The 24,969-nt window shown below is 39.2% G+C and overlaps 1 protein-coding gene across 1 annotated transcript in view; it reads left to right on the top strand.

The window, feature by feature from the left end:
• The window catches only part of LOC124777433, a 553,086-nt gene extending 528,573 nt beyond the window's left edge, over window positions 1–24,513 (top strand). Inside the window, exons 8-11 of the mRNA XM_047252838.1 lie at window positions 14,121–14,219; window positions 14,453–15,353; window positions 20,663–20,733; window positions 22,391–24,513. Coding sequence (XP_047108794.1) covers window positions 14,121–14,219; window positions 14,453–15,353; window positions 20,663–20,733; window positions 22,391–22,906 — 1,587 coding nt within the window. The 3' untranslated portion in view covers window positions 22,907–24,513. The remainder of the gene's footprint in view (window positions 1–14,120; window positions 14,220–14,452; window positions 15,354–20,662; window positions 20,734–22,390) is intronic.
• Window positions 24,514–24,969: the final 456 nt, after the last annotated feature.

Genomic DNA, 24,969 nt, shown 5'->3' with positions numbered 1-24,969 from the left:
GTGTCTAATTCTGTTTTTGGTTGGTGAACATAAGAAAACAACATTGCTGTGACCATTCGTTGAGTTAGCAATAAAAAATTGTCTGCACGGCCACGCTGAGCGATTCAGCGTCTCCAGACAGTCTGTAAGCTTTTTTGGTGTTCTCGCTACAGCCAAATATTTCTTACGCTTATAAATACTCATTTAGTCCGTGATGAACAGCACAGGAGAAAAAAGCTAAAAATTAAATTTTAGATTAGGTTGCATGAATAGAACTAAAAGTAATGTGTGCATTAATGGTAACACAAATCATACATACACATTCCGTAAACTAACTCGTGTCCCATTATTTCGATAAAATAATCGTTCAAACGAAATATGAAACATGTAACTAACTGTGACTGAAAGTGAAATATAAATACGTTTCTACCCACATCATTAATTCATTTATTCTACGCGTTTCATTGGCTCACATCACCACTTCATATGGAAAATTACTTACTATTCGTGCTATTCACTAACGACTGGTAGTACGCAATTTTCCATTTTGCATTTGCTTCGTGAGCCTTTGATAGGTGTGTCTGCCACAGAAAACTGTTTCATTTATATGTTCTTGTGATTGCCGTAAAATATTTCTCCATAAGACTGCCAAGTTCCAAAATGACCCCACCTTTGTTTTTGAGAGGGGGTAAAAAAGAAACCCCAGCAGTCATTTTTTACAGAAATTTCATTCTGCTTCAATAGAATTTTCACGTCTTTAGTTTAAGAGTTCCAATATCAGTGAATAAATGTTGTGTAAGCGTTTGTGCAAATCAGTATTGGAGCAGCAGTTTACACACTATCGTTGTTCATAAAGTTTCAGTCACGAAGGATTTTAAGTTGTTGGGTGCTGAATCTGTGCTACAGCATAGATGCTGCAACGTAGAGTTTTTCGCTGCATCCTTGACAACATTTCTGCGCACTGGAACATTGTTACAAAATAGGTGAACGTCTGAACAGTTTTCCTTGTCTTTCCTCTTCACGTAGTCTCGGAGTTGATGTGGAAGTGAACCATAAAAGATGAAATTGCGGTGGTATTCCTTTTCTTGAAGGAATTCTGAAACATGGTTCTTGTAATTGTCGTGTAAGGTTGGGGGTGTTTCGTCTAGATTACATAACTCTCCCGACTGCTTTTATGAAGAGGACCATAACAAAGAATCGTTGCAAAACAAGCATGGTTATCGGGAGTATCGTGACGACAGAAGACATGAAACTGCGGTGAAGTATCAGTCAAAGAATCATCAACGTAGTTGGACGGAACCATGGCCCGTGTTTTATGATGACCGATGGATGCCCTAGTTGGCCATTTCGTTAGAAGTAGATGTGATTGTACCGGATAATAAAATAATTTCAAAACAATCACTGTGGTCTCCAACGTAACAGAAATTTCTTTCTTTCCAAACACAATCATTTATTTGTCATTGCTTACGCGGTTCAGTGTGTTGACTATCATCAGAATATCAGTCCCGCTTGAATGAGACGGTCACTAAATATCACATTTGTTGTAGAATTCTCGGCTTGGATGTCAGCGGCTTTTCTGTTCCGTCTGCTGTAGGCAATTCCTTATCGTTGGTCGTTACCGGTTAGTTGCTAGTATACAGTACCCAATAATAATCGCTTAGTTTTATAATCTTGGTTATCAGAGATCTTTGGCTGGTTTTCTTAATGCCACGATTTTCACGATAGTGATTATATTCGAACCAAATAACACAACTTAAATTGCTGCGGGTGAATTTATAATCTTTCTTGGTGCAAATATTTAGATTTTTTCGAATGTCACGGTTTCATAGGTTCTGATTCGGCTGGGACATAATATCTCAGCGTAAATTGCCGCGAGTGAAACAAAGTACCAGCTAACTTCATTCGAGGGCCCCACACGAGCGACGGATCGCGACGATCCGTCTCCTGTGCATGCGATCGCTTCGTAGATAGCGCGTGTCTGGGCAAATGGCAGCGATCGGCTACTGATCGTTGATCGCATGGAAATCCCAGTACGTCTGCCTGGCTGGCTAGAAATGGTTAACTTGTTTTGTGTGGTTGTGTACTTTCGTTTTGTTTCGTTTCGCCCTCGTTGAGTAACAACTTTAGTTAAATTTATAGCTTTTCAGGGAGCACGAACCACTCTGAGAAGTGAAACTATGATCACATTTGCCTTTTTGTTAAGAAGTAATACTAAATACACATCCGATTTTGAAGTGAATAGCATTTTGAGACTTCTGCTGTAGAACTGGAATTGTGGGAAGTTCACGAAGCTTTTAACTTCTAAACGGAATGGTGTACCGTAGTAATAAGAGGCCATTTTAATTTAAATGTTCAGAACAAATCTGATGTACAGCCTTTGTCATTTCATACTGTCTAACTCTCCCTCATACAATTTATAACAAGAGCATTCTATAGAAAAATCGAGGTTTCAAAACCAATTTTGTACATACTTTCAGTTAAGCTAATGGATGAAAAAGGAACTGAGGACTAATAAATGAAAAACGAACTGTATTAGCACGCTTGAAAGATGCACACAACTCACTTGACGTCAGTGAGAAATGTAATATATTCTGTAATGTAACCTATAGTTCCCAGACAAGAAACGCCGCAAACACGACACGTTACCATGGTTAATATGGTGGAGGAAACCCGTTGGCATTGAAAACAGCTTCCACTCGTCTCGGAATGGATAGATAATCAGGTTCTGTATGGTTTTCGAGGAAACGTTATACAATTCTTCGACGAAAATAGTGGCAGGGTCATGTAACGAAGATGGAGGCAGATAACGGTCATGCATCCTTCTCTCTAAAGCAGACCACATAGCCTCAATAATATTGCGATCTGGTGAATGTGGTGTTCAGGGAAGATGCGACAATTCCCCCTCCTCGCAAAACCAGTCTCGGACGATGCGACCTGTGCGAATAGATGCCTCAACATCTTGGAACACAGATGTACTGCGGGATGGACCGGTTCAGTCGGAATAGTCACATGATCCTTGACAGTGGGGCGATCTTGCAGAGTACCCAAGGGGTCCATGGAATACCACGACATGGCTGTCCAAATCATCACCGAACTCCTGCCATATTTCACCATTGGGACGCAAGTCGGCAAGAAGTTGGAAACAATGTGAGACAAGACTCATCCGTTGCTCCATAGTCCAGACCTTGTGGCTTGTGCACCACGGTTTCCTATTACAGGCATTTGCATCACTGACATGCTGTTCTAGAATTCCAGCTCGCCGTGCAATTCCCTGCTTATGAAGCTCCCTTCGTGTTTTTTTGGTGCTGACTGGGTTCACGAGTGCGGCATTACGTTCTGCAGCGACTTCTGCAGCTTTCGTCCTCACACTCCTCTTGAATGACCGCCCGTCACGATCGTCAGAGTATACTTTCGTTCGCGTTGTTATCTACTGGAAGATGTTATCCCGCTATCCATGTATGTATTATAAATCATCGATGCGGCGTGTGGCTCTTGAAACGAACAACACAGGTTCTCTTGGCCACGGAAGCACCTACCATACGAAAATTTTCCGAAGTTCAACTTCACTTAACTCCGGCATAATGTACTCACAACTACACAGAATATGTTTCTCACAACTGACACTAGCAACATGTAGAGGACATTGCACAGGTGTCGTTCGTGGTCAAATAAAACAGCGTAACCTGCAGGCTTGGCTAGCACCTGGATTTGTAGCGGTGTTTCCATGTGCTCGTCCAACCTCTGTATTACTATCTGTACTGTACTTTGCCTACGTTTTTATTGTTCGTCTTCGTTTTCGGTTGACCGTAGTTAGAACATAATGTGTGACTAAGTTTAGAAGTGCTCGGAAGACAATGCTTAGGCGGCGGATGTATACGCTGCTACCTTCTACATCTACATTTATACTCCGCAAGCCACCCAACGGCGTGTGGCGGAGGGCACTTGGCATGCCACTGTCATTACCTCCCTTTCCTGTTCCAGTCGCGTATGGTTCGCGGGAAGAACGACTGCCGGAAAACCTCCGCCCGCGCTCGAATCTCTCTAATTTTACATTCGTGGTCTCCTCGCGAGGTATAAGTAGGGGGAAGCAATATATTCGATACCTCATCCAGAAACGCACCCTCTCGAAACCTGGACGGCAAGCTACACCGCGATGGGCAGCGCCTCTCTTGCAGAGTCTGCCACTTGAGTTTGCTAAACATCTCCGTAACGCTATCACGCTTGCCAAATAACCCTGTGACGAAACGCGCCGCTCTTCTTTGGATCTTCTCCTCCGTCAATCCGACCTGGTACGGATCCCACACTGATGAGCAATAATCAAGTATAGGTCAAATGAGTGTTCTGTAAGCCACCTCTTTTGTTGATGGACTACATTTTCTAAGGACTCTCCCAATGAATCTCAACCTGGTACCCGCCTTACCAACAATTAATTTTATATGATCATTCCACTTCAAATCGTTCTGTACGCATACTCCCAGATATTTCACAGAAGTAACTGCTACCAGTGTTTGTTTCGCTATCACATAATCATACAATAAAGGATCCTTCTTTCTATGTATGCGCAATACATTACATTTGTCTATGTTAAGGGTCAGTTGCCACTCCCTGCACAAAGTGCCCATTCGCTGCAGATCTTCCTGCATTTCGCTGCAATTTTCTAATGCTGCAACTTCTCTGTATACTACAGCATCATCCGCGAAAAGCCGCATGGAACTTCCGACACTATCTACTAGGTCATTTATATATGTTGTGAAAAGCAATGGTCCCATAACACTCCCCTGTGGCACGCCAGAGGTTACTTTAACGTCTGTAGACGTCTCTCCATTGAGAACAACATGCTGTGTTCTGTTTGCTAAAAACTCTTCAATCCAGCCACACAGCTGGTCTGATATTCCGTAGGCTCTTACTTTTATCAGGCGACAGTGCGGAACTGTATCGAACGCCTCCCAGAAGTAAAGGAAAATGGCATCTACCTGGGAGCCTCCATCTAATATTTTCTGAGTCTCATGAACAAATAAAGCGAATGGGTCTCACACGATCGCTGTTTCCGGAATCCATGTTGATTCCTACAGAGTAGATTCTGGGTTTCCAGAAATGACATGGTACGCGAGCAAAAAACATGTTCTAAAATTCTACAAAAGATCGATGTCAGAGATATAGGCCTATAGTTTTGCGCATGTGCTCGACGACCCTTCTTGAAAACTGGAACTACCTGTCCTCTTTTCCAATTATTCGCAACTTTCCTTTCCTCTAGAGACTTGCGGTACACGTCTGCTAAAAGGGGGGGGGGGAGGGGGGCGGCAAGTTCTTTCCCGTACTCTGTGTAGAATCGAATTGGTATCTCGTCAGGTCCAGTGTACTTTCCTCTGTTGAGTGATTTCAGTTGCTTTTCTATTCCTTGGACACTTATTTCGATGTCAGCCATTTTTTCGTTCATGCGAGGATTTAGAGAAGGTCTTCCTCTGTGAAACAGCTTTGGAAAAAGGTGTTGAGTATTTCAGCTTTACGCGTGTCATCCTCTGTTTCAATGTCATTATCATCACAGAGTGTCTGGATATGCTGTTTCGATCCACTTACTGATTTAACGTAAGACCAGAACTTCCTAGGATTTTCTGTCAAGTCGGTACATAGAAATTTACTTTCGAATTCACTGAATGCTTCAGGCATAGCCTCCTTACGTTAACTTTGACATCGTTTAGCTTCTGTTTGCCTGAGAGGTTTTGGCTGCGTTTAAATCTGCGGTGAAGCTCTCTTTGCTTTCGCAGTAGTTTCCTAACTTTGTTGTTGAACCACGGTGGGTTTTTCCCGTCCCTCACAGTTTTACTCGGCACGTACCTGTCTTGCGGGGGTATCATCGGAACTGTTACGTGTTGGGCAGGCACGTGGGCTGGGAAGAGCAGCGCCACACTTGTGAATTGGCCGTGTCGGAAAGCGAGGCTGGAGGCTCGCGAGCCGCCGATTTCTCCGCAGGCCAGAACAGGCGCCGGCGCAGCCGTGCCAACCGCCGTCATCCGGCGCGGCCGCGCGCAGTCTTGCTGCCGCACTCTTCGCCGTGCTTCCTGGGTGGACCAAATCACTCTCTCGGCCCCCTCTTTACATCACCTCCTTCTTGTTATTCGTTTCCATTTCTCGTTGCCGTAGCTGGAAACCAAATACTCATGAAGTAAGCAAAATTTTTCAGAGCCCAAAAGCGTGTAATAAGAGTGATTTGTTGTTCGAACTCAAAAACGTCCTACACAGGCCTGTTCAAGGTTAAACATAATCACTGTTATAGAACTCCATCAAAAAATATTTGGCATACAGTGGTGCCCGAGACATAATGTTAAAAAAGTTCTTACAGCTAACATACACGTTTATAAGAAAATAACACAATTGGGAAATTTATTCCACAACAAATGAAGTTGTTAAAAGGAATGGGGCTACCCCCTAACAGTAACACATGCCGCACAGTGACGTGACACGCTCTCTGCGAGATGGTTCGAGAGATCTCTTAGCAGTCGATCCCATTCCTCAGCCACAGATCTGGAAGTGTCCGTGGTGGACGCTGACGGGATGCTATTAGCCTCCCTAATGCATCAGAGGCACGTTCTATAGGATTCATATCCGAGGATCTCGCTGGCCAGTCCGTGCGAGAGATACCTTCACCTTTAAGAAATTGATCCGCTAGAGCAACTCGATGCAGATGGGGGGTTATCATCCATAAAGAGAAAGTCTGGACCAACTGCACCTCTGAAAAGGAAAACATGTGGTAGCAGTGCCTCAATCTGTACCTCTGAGCTTTTAAGTATTCCTCTGACCACCAACGAAGATGGGCAGCTCCGTGCACCCGTGCAACACGATGCCTCCCCACACCGTGATGCCATCACCACCACACCGGTCTTTTTCCACAATTTCCCTGAGGTTGTATCAGCTAATGTGTTCTCTCCAGAGCACTGTGCGACGTCAGTCATTTTGCAAACTGAAGTGTGATTCCTCTGTGAAGGGCACATACTTCCATTCATTCCTGGTCCAATATTGATGTTGCCTTCTCAGTGCTGTAGTTAGTGGGATGCACACAGCCCGATGTCTATCAAACAGTGCTTTTGTTTTCAGCAGCCAATGCACAGTTGTCAGGAAACAGCTACAAGCTTTTCTGCCAACTGTCTTGCACATGTACTCCTATTTCATTGGGAAGTTACAGCTTGATATCGGTCCTGCTGTGTGGTAGTTATTCTCGGTTGACCTTATGACAAACATCTGTTTCTCAAAACCGTTGCCAGAGCCTTGAAATGACACTTTGTGTGCACATCCAAGAATACTGAGACTTCAGTCAGTGTCGAACCTGCTTCCAGGCGGCTGAGTATTCCACCCTTTCAAAACAAGGCCAAAAGGTCCTCCTTGTGGTATTATTACATTGTCAACTTAACCGAGAGATTACACACTCCTTGCTATGAACAGACAAGAACAGATAGAAATGAGAGGTCTCGTGCACTGTTTGTGTTTATAACCTGGTTAAGCCACTGTTACCAGCCCACAGTATTACTTTCCTACACAGAATGAACAAATGGGTTCATTTGTAAATATTTACGGTGATTTTGGTTGACTCCTAACCGTTACTCTTTCCATTTGCATGCTTTTGTGATTGATAATGCTTAACTTTCGGATACTAGTGTTCCTCTTCCCAATATAATTATTGCTTAATGAAATTTGTCATATATAATATTACTTTTTCAAAACACCAGCTCAGTTCATAGAATAAATACTAGAAATAAAGATAATCTTCATAAAGATTCAAAGTCACTTACTTTGGTCCGTTATTCAGGAATACACATTTTCTGTAGGTTACCAGCATCTGTTTCTTAAATTATGTTTAAGAAGAACCTAAAGGGTTTATTGGTGGCCTGCTCCATTCCCTCCACTAATGCCTTTATTAGTAAAAGCAACTGATATATATATATATATATATATATATATATATATATATATATATATATATATATATATGTTGTTAATAACAGCAAATAATGTGGGTAAGCTATTACATAAAATCTGACCTCTGCAAATTTTCAGTGCAGTAATGAAATAAATGAAAATATGTGTCATAATATGATTTTCTCCATTTACATGTTTTGCGATTACTTTGTTATTACCACTTAAATGAAAGTATGTTCAAGAATTTTTTTACTTTTTCTACTTCCATGAGGACCATTTGATTTGTGATATATGAAAGAGACATTAGCGTCTCCCTTTTATTTGTAAATATGTATTATGTATTCTCATTTTATGACATGTTTTGCATTCTTGAGAGGATCTCCTCATTATGGATTTATGGAACAAAAAGAAATGTAACCTAATAACTACAAAATCTTGTGTATCCCATGCTGTCATCAAGCCATTTCACAAAAGGAGGTAAAAAATTAATAATGATTACCAAACCATTGTGTTGTTGGCATTAGTTAAAAAAATCTAGATTAAAATGGAATACAAATAATTTTCAAATACAGAGATGTCTTTCCTATCAGCTTTCAGTTATTTATTAGTATAATTCTTCATTTTCTCCGAAGCAGTGACCTGCTGTTTCAGAAGTTCTCATTGGAGCCAACTACAGTCCCCTGAATCTAGATTTTGTCAATGGTTGTCTATATGGCGGCACTGACAGATCCTTATGTTCTGGTCATGTTGTTACATCCTCTTTACTGTCAAAGCTTCGCAATCATTGACTGGTTCTTCAGTTTCCTTGATCCTCCCATTATCGATTTGCGCCTCTGGACTGTAGTAGTATGTCATACGGTTGATGTGGATGATGTGTCTGTGTGATTTTCTCTTGTTGATGAAGGGTCATAATCTTAGACTTTGTATGTAACATCTGACAAGTGATGAAGGATACGACATAGCTCAAAGTAGTGCTTTAGTAATTTTTACGATAGTTACACTTTCCGTACAGGAGTAGAAATCCATACCAAGTCGCCCAGTCTGTATCTCACTTACTACAGCACTCGTAGTCTTTACCCTGGGCATCCAGGGTCTGTATATGAACCAACTAACTTGCTTCTTCAGCTCCACTGTTGAGGTGTTTCACACCATCAACCTGAGTGTCGTCCGTTTGAAGCAGGAATAGTGTATACATCGTTGTTTTGGACTCACAACTGTGGAGTAGGAAGAACGGTGTGAAGCATGTAGCACCTTATTTCACTTTCTTGTGTGCAGATGTCATGATGGGAAGTACTGTATCCCAGTCTCTCTGTTCTGTATCACCATACATTGAGACTGTGTCTGCTAAAGACTTATTAAAGCGTACTGTGATGCCATTCATTTGTGGGTGGTAGGCAGCTGTCATCTTGTGGACAATATTACAACATGAAATTCTGTGATACTGATCTTGAATGGAAAACTTTCCCACAATCAGAGATCATCACGTGTGGTCCTCCGTGCTTCAAAATTATTTCTTCTGCAAGTAACTTGACAGTGTTTGGAGCTCTGTAGTTGGCACAGCATTGATCATCCATTGATTCTCATTTGTTGGCTTCAGGAAGCACACAAAGAGGTCCAGTTTGGTGGAAGGGTGGTGCTGCAGGCAGGATTTGTACCCAAGGCCCTGGAGGTAAATGAGGCACTTACTTCCATCACTGGTATTCCTCACGGTGGCTTCCATAGTGTCAAATGGATTGGTGGGCACCTGACCAGTGATACCTGTGTCTGATTCTGCCTAAAGCCTTCATGAATCCCAGGTGACCAGGTGTTGGAGAGTCATGGAAATACTTCAGGGTAGATTGCCATAGATTAGTGGGGATGATGAGCAACCATTTCCACCCCATTGGATCGTAGTTCCTCTTATAAAGAGATCCATTTATTAATTGGATTTCTCCTTTGATCAGTTCCTCCTCTTTCAAGGCTTATTTGGTTTTCAACAGTGCCAGACCTTTCCTTGGTTCAGCAGCAGTGTCATTTGATGTGGAGATGATGGAGGATTTGTCCATGCCACTGTTTTCTACTAAAGGATTTTATGAAAGCCAGTTGACATCCTTATGTTTGTGTCTGTTTTGTATATCACGGTGACACTGTACTCCTCAAGCCTCAGTTTCCATATCAGCAATCAACCTGACAGGTCCTACAAGCTAGTCATCCAGAATAGAGAATGATCGTTCATCACAATGGTGAATGGTTTGCCAAATAAATACAGCCAGAAATTGTTGACGTTCCAAACAATTGCAAGATACTCGTGTCGTCGTAGAGTAGTTCATCTTGGATCTCGAGAGTACTCTGCGCTGGAAGTGTAAGCTATTACCTTTCCAGCCCCCTTCCTGAATTTGTATCACAACTGCCCCTATTTCAAAGCCACTAGTTCTGTCTTGGCATTCTTGTCGTACAGTGCTAGTGCCTCTTTAAAGACAAGGAAAGATCTGTGTTGCACCTCTTCTCAGGAAAATTTGGCACCTCCTTGCATTAGTTCTTGCAAGGGATGTGCCTTCATCCAGAAGCCCTTTATGAATTGCTTGTAATACAAGCACACTCCGACAAAACTTCTCACATCAGGAATGTGCTAAGGAGTCAGAAAATCAGTGACTTTTCTTACTTTCTGAGGATCAGGATGGACGCCATTGTCATTTACTAGGTGCCTCAAAATTTTTATTTCTTGGACAACAAAAAAGGCACTACTTTGAATTCGGGCTGAGGCCTGCAGTCTGGACATGATACAACATGGTTATCAGGCGGCTTAGATGTTCTCCAAATGTCTTTGATAAAATGAGTGTCATTCAGAAGGCAGACACACATTGACCATTTAGGGCATTGGAGCAGGTTTCCCTCATATGATCGAAGGTGGCTGGAGTGTTCTGCAGTTCATGTAGCATAATTTTACTCTCAATAGAGGCTTTCAGGAGTTTCTGCCTCATGAACCTCAGATTGCCAGTAGCCTATCTGCATGTCCAAAGTTGAGACATACTGGGCCCTTTCAAGCACTCTAGGGTCTCATCAGAGGAGAGGATCAAGGCTTCTCCAAAGTTCCAGTGATGTCATTTTGTAGCATTTTTCCACTTCCTCCTAGATTGTGTGTTGTTCAGCCAATGGCACAGTGTATGAGGGCTGCTAATGATGCACAGTGTTGATATGTTTTGCCATGGGTCGCTTGGTCTGTCTTTTCTCCTCTCCAGATATGGAAACTTGAAAAATTGATGCAGTATGGCTATCACGCACTGACATTGTTAGTTGATCATGTCAGGTCCTGTGGGCAGTTCAATAGTAGCTTCCTGCCCTACATTGTATATAGTAGTAACATTTTGCACCTGACAAAACCTTTGCACAGTTTAACAGAGCATCTCAATTGATGACAGAAACTAGTCTCATTGTAGACCATGGGATAACATTGTCTTCCATGGCAAACCACCAGCCAGAGCAATGCTTGTTATGTGTGTTTGCTGGAATAGCTTCATCAATTTGGAGCAGTCTGTCACTGCATGCTGTGCCCCATCTAAGAATAAATTCCGTTAATTCGATGCAGTAGGTGATAGTTATTGTTGCAATTCATGTTTCTATCAGCCGTACATATTTTCCATTTGCAATGTTCAGCACTGTCACTTTCATATCATAGGACATAGCCTGTTTTAGCTGGCAATGTTACAGAAAAATAAGCCCATGAGTATGACTAGTAACTTGACAGGTTGGCTGTCAGTGACGACATCAGTGAAATTTCCTGCCATCTTGGTAAATCCTGTCCATGGAGGATTTTCATCTGTAGCAGCCTTGCCTAGTTTTCCTGCATTTGACAGCAAGGTGAGTGCCAGGTACCTCTGTATGGCACTGGATGGCGTGTTGAGCAGAGACCTCATTCAGGGTTTGGAGATGAGTTACAACCTACAAGTTGACTATATTGTCTGAAGTTGACTATGTCTGATCATCTGCAGGATGTTGTACTTGGTGGTGTTGTGTGTTTGTGCCTGTGCTGCTTGGATGCTGTGTTTTGACAGCAGTGGCATGGGTCTCAGTTGGTCGAGTCCATTCTTCAAGGAATTTCAACCGATGGTGGAGACTGTTACCAAAGATCAATAAACCTCTTCATTGACATAATCTATTACATTATGCCATATGAGTTCAACATTCATTGCTGCTCTCTCTTGTGTAATCAGTCTGATATTTCTGGCTGCCATACACTGCTGTATCTCTTCTCTTACTCTGTGGCATGAGAGAGAGACCGAATGAGTATGGTCTTTCACGACTGCTGTAGGGAAACACATTTGGCAGTTGGTCATATTGCTTTCATCCAACTATTTTCTGTTGTGTTTCCTCAATTTGCTGGAATCACTTGATGAATTGTGATGTCACTGTGACGTCATTTACAAGAACAACTTGGAATCTGGCTTCTGTCATTCCCTTCATCAAATATGAGGTTTTGTCGGCTTCAGTCGAAGTTGAATTTATGGTATGATAGAAATCCACAACATTCTGTATGTTCAGCTGTGTTGTTTGTTCATGACTACACCCAGTTGTTCTTCTGCTAAGTGGACTCGCTGCTGGTGTTGCCGAACATTTTCTTCACTTTGTGCTGGGCTTTGTCCCAGCTATTGAACTTCTCTTCATTGTTCTCAAAGCACTGCTGGGCTGCCATCCAAGTAAAGCAATTCTTTTGCCAGATGTATCATGTCATCCCACTTGCTGTGTTGCCTAATTGGAGCCAAGGTGATGTAAATGTTTTGAAATATCTGACGTCTCCACCAAACGGTCTCGTGTCATAATCAGAATCAAATCCAAATCCGAAAGCAGGGTTGTCAGTGGAATAAAACACTTAGCACTGAAAGCACACATATTAAGATCACCAACATAAAGCTAGAACAAAACTGATTTCCTGGACAATGTGTGCAGCTATTTTTACAAACATCAAATATTCCACAATGCTAGTATTTATACGTACATGAAATATTCCTGAATATACAAGTGGTGGTGGTGGTGGTTAGAGTTTAACGTCCCGTCGACAACGAGGTCATTAGAGACGGAGCTCATGCTTGGGTTGGGGAAGGATTGGGAAGGAAATCGGCCGTGCCCTTTGAAAGGAACCATCCCGGCATTTGCCTGAAACGATTTAGGGAAATCACGGAAAACCTAAATCAGGATGGCTGGAGACGGGATTGAACCATCGTCCTCCCGAATATACAAGTACTGCAAAGCTAAGATATTTCGGGAACCTCCCAGAACTGATAAATACTAAATGAGAAGTAATTGTTGGTTGTCGGGTTTGAACTGCGGCATGCCAGGCAGAGATGCTAATCACTACACTGCACACACACCACAGTTCATGGCAATATTGTGCAGATAATACTAATAAAGCATACAAGCAGTTATTCCTCCCAGACTTTATCCATGAATGGTGGAAATGAACATGAAAACTTCTTACTCTAAAAAGTACTCTTTACCATGTAATTCAGTGATTCACAAATTGTCACTGGATATGTAATTGTACTGATAGAGTTATTACTCAAGATGAGTATTTTGTTCTACCATATGATTTTAAAGCCATATGGTAAGTATTGTTTATGCTGAAATGTGATTTAAAGTTCTGAAACTTCCTGAAGTCTTTACTTCTGAACTTCGGATCCATAACTTTTATTGTAATAGATCAGATACTGTCCTACCATACCAACTGTTCACTGTCCTGCGGGCAGAGAGATGCTATGTTGTTGATTGTGTATCACTTTGTTTCACAATATGGGATTTGTTTGTTATCCTCAAACTGAATCCAGCAGCAATTTGTCATTGTTATTCTTTATGTGTCACATTTTGTTTTTCATGCAGCGTGTCATATATTGGCCTCATATTGCTCTCTCTCTCTCTCTCTCTCTCTCTCTCTCTCTCTCTCTCTCTCTCTCTCTCTCTCTCTCTCCCCCCCCCCCCTCCTTTCCCTCTCTCCCCCCCCTTTCCCTCTCTCCCCCCTCCCCCTCCCCCTCCCTCTCTCCCCCGCCCCCTCTCTTCCCCTCTGCCTCTCCCCCTCATATAAATTTTGGGTGAATGGTTATAACTGAAAGTCAAACTTTGATACTGATGTCATGACATATGTTTTTAATTAGTTTTTACTTAGAAATCTTTATAAAAGAAACTTTGTGGTTAGGCCACAGCTATTTTACTTGCGAGAATAGTGTGTATGAAAAAATTACTTTTTTTTTTTTTTTTTTCAGGCTTTGCAGAATCGACTAGAGAAGACAGCAAAGCTGCACACTAGTCTCCTGGAGCAGCTGGATAAAGTGAAAGACGAAAATGATGATTTACGATTTCAGGTAATGTTGTAATGATTGAAAGAATTTGTCACTTACTTTGAATATAATGCAGTAAACATACAGTCATTCATTACTAAGATTTTGTGTCATATTTGTTACATCACATGACTCCTTCTCGTTGCCAATGATTCATTTCAAAAGAAACAGGTGTTCAGTTTACAAACAATGGAACAACTGTAATGTAGAACCCAAATACATTGTGTTTAAGGGATATTGTTTTCTTTTTTTGACAGCTTGCAGAAAAGAGTATAGAGCTGGAGGGAACCAAGGCACGCATGCGAGTATTACAGCAACGGCAAAGCAAGGCAGCTGAAACAAACACTGCAGCAGTGTCAACAGAAACAGATGATGAGCAGCCTCCTCTACTTCCCCCAGAGGAAACGTGCAATCCAATCCTGCCTCTACTAGCATTGCCAGTAGCTGGTTCAGATGACCACAACCACCAGCACCACAGCAGTAGTACTGAGTCAGCACACGATCACACTGAACAGCGCCGTGTGCAGTCATCTAATTCTCCCCGTCGCAGGCCTAGCAAGATACCTTTACTGGGAACTAAATCGTACTGTGCACCCAGACCACCATCTGGGAAGACAGGTGCTATCACGGCAGCACATTCTAATAAGAGCAGAGATTCTCTGTCAGCTAAATCTGGCCGGGAAAGTTCATGGAAAAGCAAGGCTGATGGTGCCTCTCTGAGTGGAAGCAAGAGCAGAGAACCTATTTCTGTGGTTAGGAACTCTTCTCTTTCAGCGAGAAACAATAGTAGAGAATCACTAAATGGTAGTAAATCTAGAGATTCCATTCTGAGCAAATCTCGTAGTGACTCAGTAAATGGGCGAAAAGTATCAGCCGTGGAAGTGACAATGGTTTCTACTAGGTCGAGAGATGGTCATAGTCAAAATAGTTTCTCATCAAATGCATCTAATACTAATAAGCGAGATTCTCTTTCTGGAAAAAGCAGAGAAGCTTCTTTCTCATCATCCAGTGGTTGGAAAGGAACTCAGCATCCAGTGAGGAGGGCCAGTAGTGCAAGCATCACAAGAGGCAACGTGATTGATCAAGCTGATCGTAACTCTAAGGTACGACCGACTAAGCTTTCGTTTTGGAGCAACTGGTTGAAAATTCTTGACAATGGTCCTTCTTAGAATATAGTTAAATTGGTATAATATGACATCAGTAGCTTTGTCGCACAGTGTTAATCAGACAGTTGAATATGATGACACATGTTAGTGTGTTTTTGAGAGTTTCTTAATCATTTGAGTAGAATGAGAAGGAATGGAAGTATAGTTCCTCGTAAGTGGCTGATTTGATTTTTCAGATTTTTCTATACTAGGAAGAACAGCATATCAGAAGCACTGTTTGACTGATCTCAAAGGGAACTTAGAATTTTTGTTACTTCTAATGATTTGTTCATTAATAAATCTCATAAAATTGTATGTTTTTATGTATGAGTAACTCTGTCTGTAAAAACGCTCGTTTGTAGTATTGAAGCTTGTGTGTAACTTACAATCATTGTATGTGTTTCCTGCAAATACAGTACATCCCTCATATATAACATACTTTGTAATTTAGATTGTATGTAATAATTATTTTCTGTTTGCTATATGTATATGCAATGTTTGAGCATGCACGCATTTAAAATTGTTTCCTAGCTCTTTATATTTATTTTTGAGCTGTTTCTTTCTGAGCACACAGTAATTTTGGCTTTTCTCTTTTTTTTATTTTGTTACAGTAAACACACATTCCAATAACAAGAATGCCTTTCAATAAAAGAAAATAATCCACAGTTCTTATTATTTCACTTTTTCCATCTGTATCTCTCTTGGTGATGGTGGTGTTGGTGACGGTTGGCGAATTATGTATGTTTGCTGTGCCATTGTGAATAAAACTTTGAGAAGATGTAACCTGCTCCTCCACTACAAACATCAAAGGCCCTCTTATTGAGGTATTATTTGTCAGCTGTACAGTGAAAAAGTGTGATAGGAGACTAAGTAATACTTGTCTAACTTAAGTTACTGGTGGTAATGAAAACCAATCAGTTGTCGGGATTTCTGAAAATTTTAAGCTAAATCTGAATTGCATGTTTGTATGAAAGTTTGTAGTCTACATTTATTGTAATCTGGAAATGGTTTCAAAGTAAAGGGGGTCCATATGAGATACTGGATTCTTTAAATATCCTGCCATTGTAGGGAAGCAAGAAACATAAGTACTAAATAATACCCCTCATTCCATTCTTTTGTCTCTCCATATGTCATACATTCATTCTTGCATGAATTACATTCAGCATCTGACTGACATTTGTTGGAGAGTACAGTGTTATTAAGTTTTCAAAAGTGTATTTAAATATGTTATTTGGCAATTAATTCAATGCAGTCATCTTTGGTAGCTTAACTTCCAGGCAGTAACTTTGTGTACTACACTTACAATACATATTTATGCATTCTTGCATGTGAATAAAGAAATGTAGTGTACAGATATTTGATTTGTGCTACCCACTAAATTTTGTTACAAAGCTTGTTATCCATTTGCCTTGTGACTAAATTATTAAATGTAAAATGCCTAGACCTATCAGATACATGGAGATCATTCTTAGATTTCAAAGTGTTCTTCTTTGGAAAATAATTTTGGTTACATATAGAACTTATTTTGAAATATGATGCAACAGGACTGTGAAGTATCCCCAACAACATCTGTATTTTTTTCCTGTAACACCATTTCATATTTGAGGTATTGAAATCAAGACATCGATTTTAGTGACAGTAATTTGGTTGGTTTTGTAGAATAGGTTTCAGTGGAATATATTCGTGTGTTTTCCACTATTACGTTAGTCTACAACAGCCATATTTGTTTAGGTACTCCTGCAGAAACTGTTCAGTCCTCATGAATGCTGATTATACTGAGTGTAAGAATGTTGAAGTTAATCACAGCAATGAGCTGAGTAAATTGTTTGAAGAAACATAACTGAATATTTGGAATATGACATTGTTATGCAGCACATCTTGTGGCAGAGATGAGTAGTTGGAACATGATAAATGAGTTTTATTATTTTGCCTGTGTAAAAAAACCTAATATATGAAATGAAACATTTATGTCCCCCAAATACAGTAATAAAAGTAAGGATGACACATTTGCTACATAAAACAGATTTGTTCTCATAAATACTAATCCCTTAAAAAACTGTAAATCTTTTTATCTTCAAAAGCAAGATTGCTATTGCTTTTGGTCAATTGGAACTTTCTTTGCTTTGTATAATTTTTTTAGTCTCATCAGAATGGGCAAAGGTGGAAGAAACTTCAGCATCTAGGGTGATATGTAATGAGTACATACTGTAGTTAAAACAGATTTCAGGTTCTGTGACAAAATGAGTTTTCTGTACAAATTATCCATAATTCAGTTTTGATGCAGTTACTTTGTCTTGTAGGGAGATTATTATTTTTGTCATAACTTCCACATTATAATGTTCCAGAACATGCCAAAAGTAAATGAATGTAGAGATAATGTCGAGCTCTGGACTAGACATTTGTTGTTTGCTGTTGCTACCCAGGGATTGGGCTCCTTAAAAAAAAAAAGTGATAATTATCCTTCTGGTATTTAAAGAAACAGAAACACTTTAAACTTTTGGCAGCATGACCAAAAATTCAGTGAATTGATAGTAATAATGCAAATAACTGACAGAACAACTTTTCTTATCTGTTTTTTGAAGAGTTATTCAGCAATAACTCTAGCATAGCAACTGTAAATTAGCTATGAATTGTAAATTCTTTATACAAATAGTCCAGAATGACGGCTGTGTGTATTTGAGGATATTTTGTGTTCATTTTTATATTATTTTTCTGCACTAGCCAGCATGCTTATGATGCTGTTATCAATGCTTCCCCCCCCCCCCCCCCCCCCCCCTCACACACACACACACACACACACACACACACACACACACACACACACACACACACACACACACACACACGCTATGTATATAACCATCACATGCTCTTCAGTTCCTGCTACATCCAATGCCATCGTATGTTAAATTCACTTTATTCATACATGCATACATACAACTACAACCTTTGCAAGTTCCAGGCATGCCAAATAATCCTAAATATTGAAAAATGAAATAAAGGTGTAGGATTAAAAATTTAATCAAAACTGTATATTATGTAGCCTGGTCAGTTTGATTTATTGTAATTGTTTACTATTAAAAATTATGTATGTGTAGCTCATTTTGAAACCCACTTCTGACAGCAAAGGTCATAAGTATGAATGTTAATATTTCATTTTGACATGAAAAGGATGGATTGCTACTCACCACATAGAGGTCATGTAGAGTCGTGGACATATACAATGAAAAGACTACTAAACTTTTTTCTGTTTCTGAAGAAGACCTTTCTTGTCCAAAAATTCAAAGTTTAGTAATATTTTTATTGTGTCTATCTGTGACGCACAACTCCTCTTTGTGGTGAGTAGCAGTCTATCATTTCACACTGTTGTTATTCCATTCTGAACTTTGCATTGTTTGATATTATACTGTGGTCACATGTGAAAAACTTCTCACTTGTCAGCACTTCTCTTTCAATCATTTGTCAGTCAAAGAGCATGGAAAACTTTGCATTATAATGTCTGTTTGCCTGTTTTTCCTTTTGTATATATGTAACTTGCGTTGGTGGTGGCAACAGAAGTGATAACATACTGTAAAATTTCTGTTTGATTAAAAGAAATGATGTTTATTTTTAGGGGGAATATTTCAAAAGTTATTGAACTCCTTTCTACAACGTCTACCATAATGTTACACTGGTTTGGAATAAATAGTGCATTTTTTGCTGGTATCCATTTTGATATGTGGAAAGGGGTTTGTGCAGTGTAATATTGATGAACATTTCATAATTATTTTCAAATAAAGAAAGACTAGGACAGGACACTTTTTTTCTTACAGAATGTCATAGCAAACGCTTGTCCTTTCAGAGTGAAGTTGATGTAAATGGTCCGCTTTTTGCAACACTTAATTTCACACTTCCATCATTTCGAGTGGTGTCAGTGCTAATAAGCTCCCACTGAGAGTAATGCAGATATCATGATGTCTCCTCATGTCCCTGTTACATGTTTCGTCAGAGCTGATTTTCAATTTCTTGTCATTTTCTTACTTCAACATTTCTTGTATCATTTTTACTGTCATGAGTGTGTCATACTCACTATGATATTAAAAAAAGTATTTTTGCTGAGCCATACCCATAATACTATGAAATAATGGAATGCAAATTAAAACTATACCTAGCAGTTTCTTAATCATTTGGCTTTAAAGATAATCTGGAGTAACTGATTACATGTGAAATAATGAATGAACACATAATGACTCATGTATGAATAATTGTATTAAATACAAACCTTTTTTTAATATGAAATTAATATAGCTTAACTCCACTCTGTTGAAACACAAATTTTGAATGCACATGTGAAATTGCTATTAATATAATAAGACAGTTGAAGAAGACATAAATTTGAAAAAGCACTTCCAAAATGGTTTTTTCAGAGTCACAGATGACAATTATCAGGGTATTTCAAAATGAAAACTGCTTCTACATTTTTAACATATTTTTATTTTTTGTGAAAAAATTCAGATGTTGTTGTTATGAAAATTCTCACTTCAAAACAATGAAAAAGAATGAGGATGAGCAGCCACTCAGCTCCAAGTGAAAGATGTAGGAATGCCCCCACCCCCTCCCTCCAGACTACCACTGTGTTTGGGAGCCATGTGTCCCATCTATGATGTATAGGTGGTGTAAATGTATTTAGTTTCCAGATGCTGATGCAAGAGCTGTTGAATCAGGAGTAAAAACATAAAAATTCTGAATTTAGTAGTGTCTAGCATTTGTATTCTTAGTTTGTCTTTCCTGACACTAGACAGTATGACAGTACTAGACAGTATGAAGGTGACCAGGCACATATCCATGCCTATCTTCTGGGGAGGCAAGGGAGTTACATATTGATTCTCCCACAGTCCCTCTCCCTCTTTCTCGAAGTACTTAGTACTCAACTTCCCAAAAATTGCCGTTTGGAGAAACACAACACTTGAAAAGCATTCATCTGAAATTTTCAGGAGGACATGTGTCACATAGCTGGTCTAAGCAATACAAAAGCAACAAACTCTCATAAAATGACTACATTGTAATTTATAAGATACAAAATTGAAGTGTGCCCTTGGTGTTATCAGTATTTTATTCAGCACTACAGCTGTGTACTCATATCTGCAGGCTACGTATGTGTGAGTGTATAAGTGACAAGAATACTATTCTTTCAGTATTTCCACCTACATTCTGGAAGTCACTTGTTTTACTATTTTTTCTCACTGTAGGGTCTTTCCCTTTCTGGCTTGCTTCACACAACTTTCCATTATTTCCCAGTTCCGTTTGTGGGCTCTCAGACTGAGTCATGTTTGTTGTTTTCAGCCAATATGGTCAGCATCGCCAGTTGCTTTGGAGAGAAAACTGCAGCATATATTGCATACCAGAGACCAAAAGTGCACTGATGATAGTGCAAAGTATTTTTAACAAAATATAAAAAAAACTTGCAAATTATTCCAATTGCAAGCTAAAAGGGATGTGTAGGGGTGCAGGGTAGAAGTGAAAGAATGCAGTCAAAGTATGAGTGATATACTTATTTCTCATGTGTCTTTTCAGTTGTGATTATGCCCTCCAGCTGGCATTTTTTGTTCATAGTTGTTTTATTTTCATGCAAGCTGCTTCTGTAAACTCTATCAGTCTTTCTAGCTGATATAATTGGATAGATAAAAAATCTGCTCTTTAAGCAGCTGCTGTAGAAGATACACACAGAAGTTATAGTAATGTGCAAGCTTTCAGAGCCAGTGGCTCCTTTTTCTGGCAGAAGAGTGGAAGGGAAAGGAAGGGGATGAAGAAAAAGAACTTAACAGTTTTAGGAAGTGGGGAGAGTTACAGAAAAGTTACCCAGAATTCTGGGTCATGGAAGGCTTACTGGACAGGGTGAGAAGGGGCTCTGGATGATTTTTACGTAACTCTCCCTGTGTTATAAACCTCACCAGTTCTTTTCCTTCATCTCTCTTCCCTTTCCTTTGACCCTTCTGCCAGGATAAGAGGCCACTGGTTGTAAAAGATTGCACATTTCTATCACTTTAATATTTGTTTTCTCCTGCTGCTGCTTGGTGAATAGATTTTTTGTCTAGGTCTAGCCAATTACATTATATTTTCAAAAATTGGTTATTTTTGTTGATGTATTATCCCTGTAGTTGATTAATATTTTTTCACAACTGATGAGTGCTAAGGACATCTGTTTATGCCCACAACTGGACTCTTACTATAGTTCTCCTATTAATTTGTCTCAGCAAGACAAGTTTTAATGCAGCACAACAGAGTTTATGTTATAAGACAACCTGTAAATGATAGAATGTTACAGTTCATGTAAAATTTTTAGTACTGAACATTCATAGCTTTTTAACTAGTAGAGTTTCCACTTGATAGAAATCTAATTCCAAGACTTTGTAGGAAATTTCATTAAGCATTTATTCAATGCTCCAAGTGAAATAATGATAAGAAATGTTATATTTGTTATCTTTGGTGGCTGGAAGTGCTGTGACAATATAATGCTCCTGATTTTATAGAAAATATTTTTTATGCTTAATGTAATGCATAGTATGAAAGAAATGATGGTGTCGACTGTTTTGCACATGATATTTTCACGCTTTCCACATACATTTTAGAGAATAAATTTCACATGCTTTAGCATAAGCTATATCACCCTTGTTCTTGCGTGACAGAATCTTATGCTTCAGGAACCAACTTGCACTTACTAATAATAGAACAATGTAGATATGCTGATATAGAATTTTAAATCTTGCTGTGGGTCTGTAGATGATCACTGGCTTCAAGGAACTTGATTGAAATAAAATAGATGTCTTTAAGTGCTTACATAATATAACTAAGGGACTTCATGAGTACAGCAACCAGTAAGACTTGCTTAGTTTTCTAACTTCTCTAACTGCGACCACTTACATTTATTTTGGAACGGGAATTATCTTGTGAATAATTGTAATAGGGACACACATGGTTAAAATAGCTTTAACTGTTTCAACCCATCAAACTTATGCATCATGTTTGCAATCTGTGACATTTGTTTGCTTACTTTCTTGTGTCTGCTGACAGGTTTTAACAGCATCTGATAGTCTAGAGCCAAAACAGTGTTCTTCCGCAACAGGAGAGACACATGGCAGTCACCATGATGATCATCATGATGCAGATTCATTTTCGGATTCCCTCAACCATTTTCCTGACCAAGAAGTGGAACTTTCACCAAAAACAAGTGATGAGATTGATTTCAAAAGTTTGACATCTCAACTTAACTTACAAAGCCAAGATGTAAACAGTGACAGTAACATTATTGTTGATGGCAACTCCTCCTCATCTGAATTTTTTGACAGTATCAATGACTCTGAAAGTGTATTGAATAATGAAATTGTATCTAGCAAAAATGTACACGTCCAAGACCATCACCTGCATACTTCATCACGATGTGAAGGATTGACAGAGTGTGATTCATTGGAGAACAGGGCACCTGAAATGATGATAGAAGCATTTCATACACCAACAAAATTTTTGTCAAAAGTAATTTCTACACGAAACTTTTGTATCGCACCAGGAGGTCAACATACTGAATACTGAAATTAATTTGAATTGTTTTCCTTTCTGATCTTCTAATGGTGAGACACTGTTTCATTCTATTTACAACCATGAACTACTGTGTGAAAAGACATTAACAGTTAATGTGCAGCATATGTCTATTACAAATGAAATTTTAACCACAGATTAGTAGGAATATGGTGGTTAAGAATGCTGTTTGCATGATAGAATGCTGAAAGTATGTGGGGATGCCATCTCTAATTAGTACTGCTTATGGTTACTGATGTAAAATTTTCTAAAAATACATCTGTTGTATTTATGGAATGGATGTTCTGAATTGGATGTTAGTAATTTGGTGACATAATATGGTGCTCTTTTGTAATCAATATTTTAATGGAGCATTTAATTGCATTTGCTGGTGTTTAGACTTTGCTTTTGTAAGATAATTTCCAAATCTTTCATGTAGTTTGACTTTTGGCTTTTGTTATGAAACCAAGCAAAGCATAAGCTTTTTGCCTTTGCTGACTGTAGTTATCCTAAAAATAATCTTCACACTTTTTTGTCTTAAGTGAGATGAAGAATAGGCCAGATGCGCAGTACAGAAATTTGCAGAGAACAGGAAGAAAGTCACTCGGTATCTTCCTTCTCCCTTTTAGGAAACACTATCATTATTCCTTAGTTTCATTTGTAATGTGTTTCATGGGACCCCATGCATAAATTAAACATGTTTTGTATACTGGCTACATAATTCCATGTATCTGTATTCTGAATCCAAACAAAACATTGTTTTTAACATGTAAATAATTGAGGAGAGAAAAACATAAGATGAAGAGCTTTCCATTTATGAAAAGTATGCCAATATCCTTTCTAGAAAAGAAATACACTGTCAGCTGCTAAATTTATTTGCTCTTTTGTATTGTTCTCTACTCATTTTACCCAAGACAAATTAATTGAAAAAACACACATGTCTAAGGTGAACTGTTGGTTATTAATTTGATTTTCATTCTCCTACAAAGTTTTTTTATATTTTGAGGAATGTTAGCCAGGCTGAGGTCATGTGAGTTGTAGTGTTGTATCTGATATTGAAGAGATGCACCAAACATCTATAAACATGAGTAAAATTTTCAGTGTTTCAAGTCACATCATTTTGACTGGATAAAATTGCTGTTACTGGCACAGTACTCCACATATATAGGTGAGGAAGCAACATCTGGAATCTTTCCAAGAGGAGCCAGAATGATGCCTGCACCTTCTGTGGAAGATACCAGTTATTGCTGTATCATCTGTATGAGTGGAACATTGTGCTAGTCATTGTGGTCATTAGTGTTACTCCTGATTATGGACCAGACAACTGTAGAAGTTGGCTATAAGCCCAAGGAGATTTTTTTCAGACAAACAACCACGAAAGATTATGACAACACAAATCATTAAAACTATGAGCTGTGAACTGAACATAATGTTTTGTATTAACTCATTTATTTATGAATATTAGAGCATTTCATGTGACTGGTAGTTCATACTTCAAGCAATGTGTGCTGTGGTAATGAGGTTGAGATAGGGAAAAAGGAGCAAATGCATACATTAATACCAGTGGGAGAATAGAGGGAGGAAGTTTGTGTGTGTGTGGGAGGCGGATGAGTCAAAGTTAAGTGGCTGTTAAGTAGAGCAGTAGCTCTCCCCCCCCCCCCCCCCCCCCCCCCCCCACCAACCCACACCTCTACCTACCTTGCTCCTCTTCCATTTCAAAGTATTTATAATGTAGCATGCTAGGTAGGTGTTCCATAGGTTCAGAGAATTCCAGCCTGGTAGCACACAGTTTTTCAAAAACAGTAGCAGTTCTGAAAACCATTTATTGTGGATGTTCCAATGCTAATATAATTACAGGAATATCTTTTTGCAATTGTTAGTGCATCTTTTCTTTTTATTACAGCTGTTATATTGGTGTTAAAATATACAGCTGTAAACCATACTAAGATATCTGTTTTTACAATATTTAGTGTGTTTTCTTTACACACCTGACTTATTAAATCTGGCATATTTGTTACACAAAATCAATTACTTTCAAGTCACGTCCTAGAGAACTAAGTATATATGGGGACACTGTT

The sequence above is a fragment of the Schistocerca piceifrons genome, chromosome 1 (genome assembly GCF_021461385.2).
Source record: "Schistocerca piceifrons isolate TAMUIC-IGC-003096 chromosome 1, iqSchPice1.1, whole genome shotgun sequence".
Taxonomy (NCBI): domain Eukaryota; kingdom Metazoa; phylum Arthropoda; class Insecta; order Orthoptera; family Acrididae; genus Schistocerca; species Schistocerca piceifrons.
Note: the sequence above shows the minus strand (reverse complement) of the source record. Positions and strands in the feature narration are given on the sequence as shown.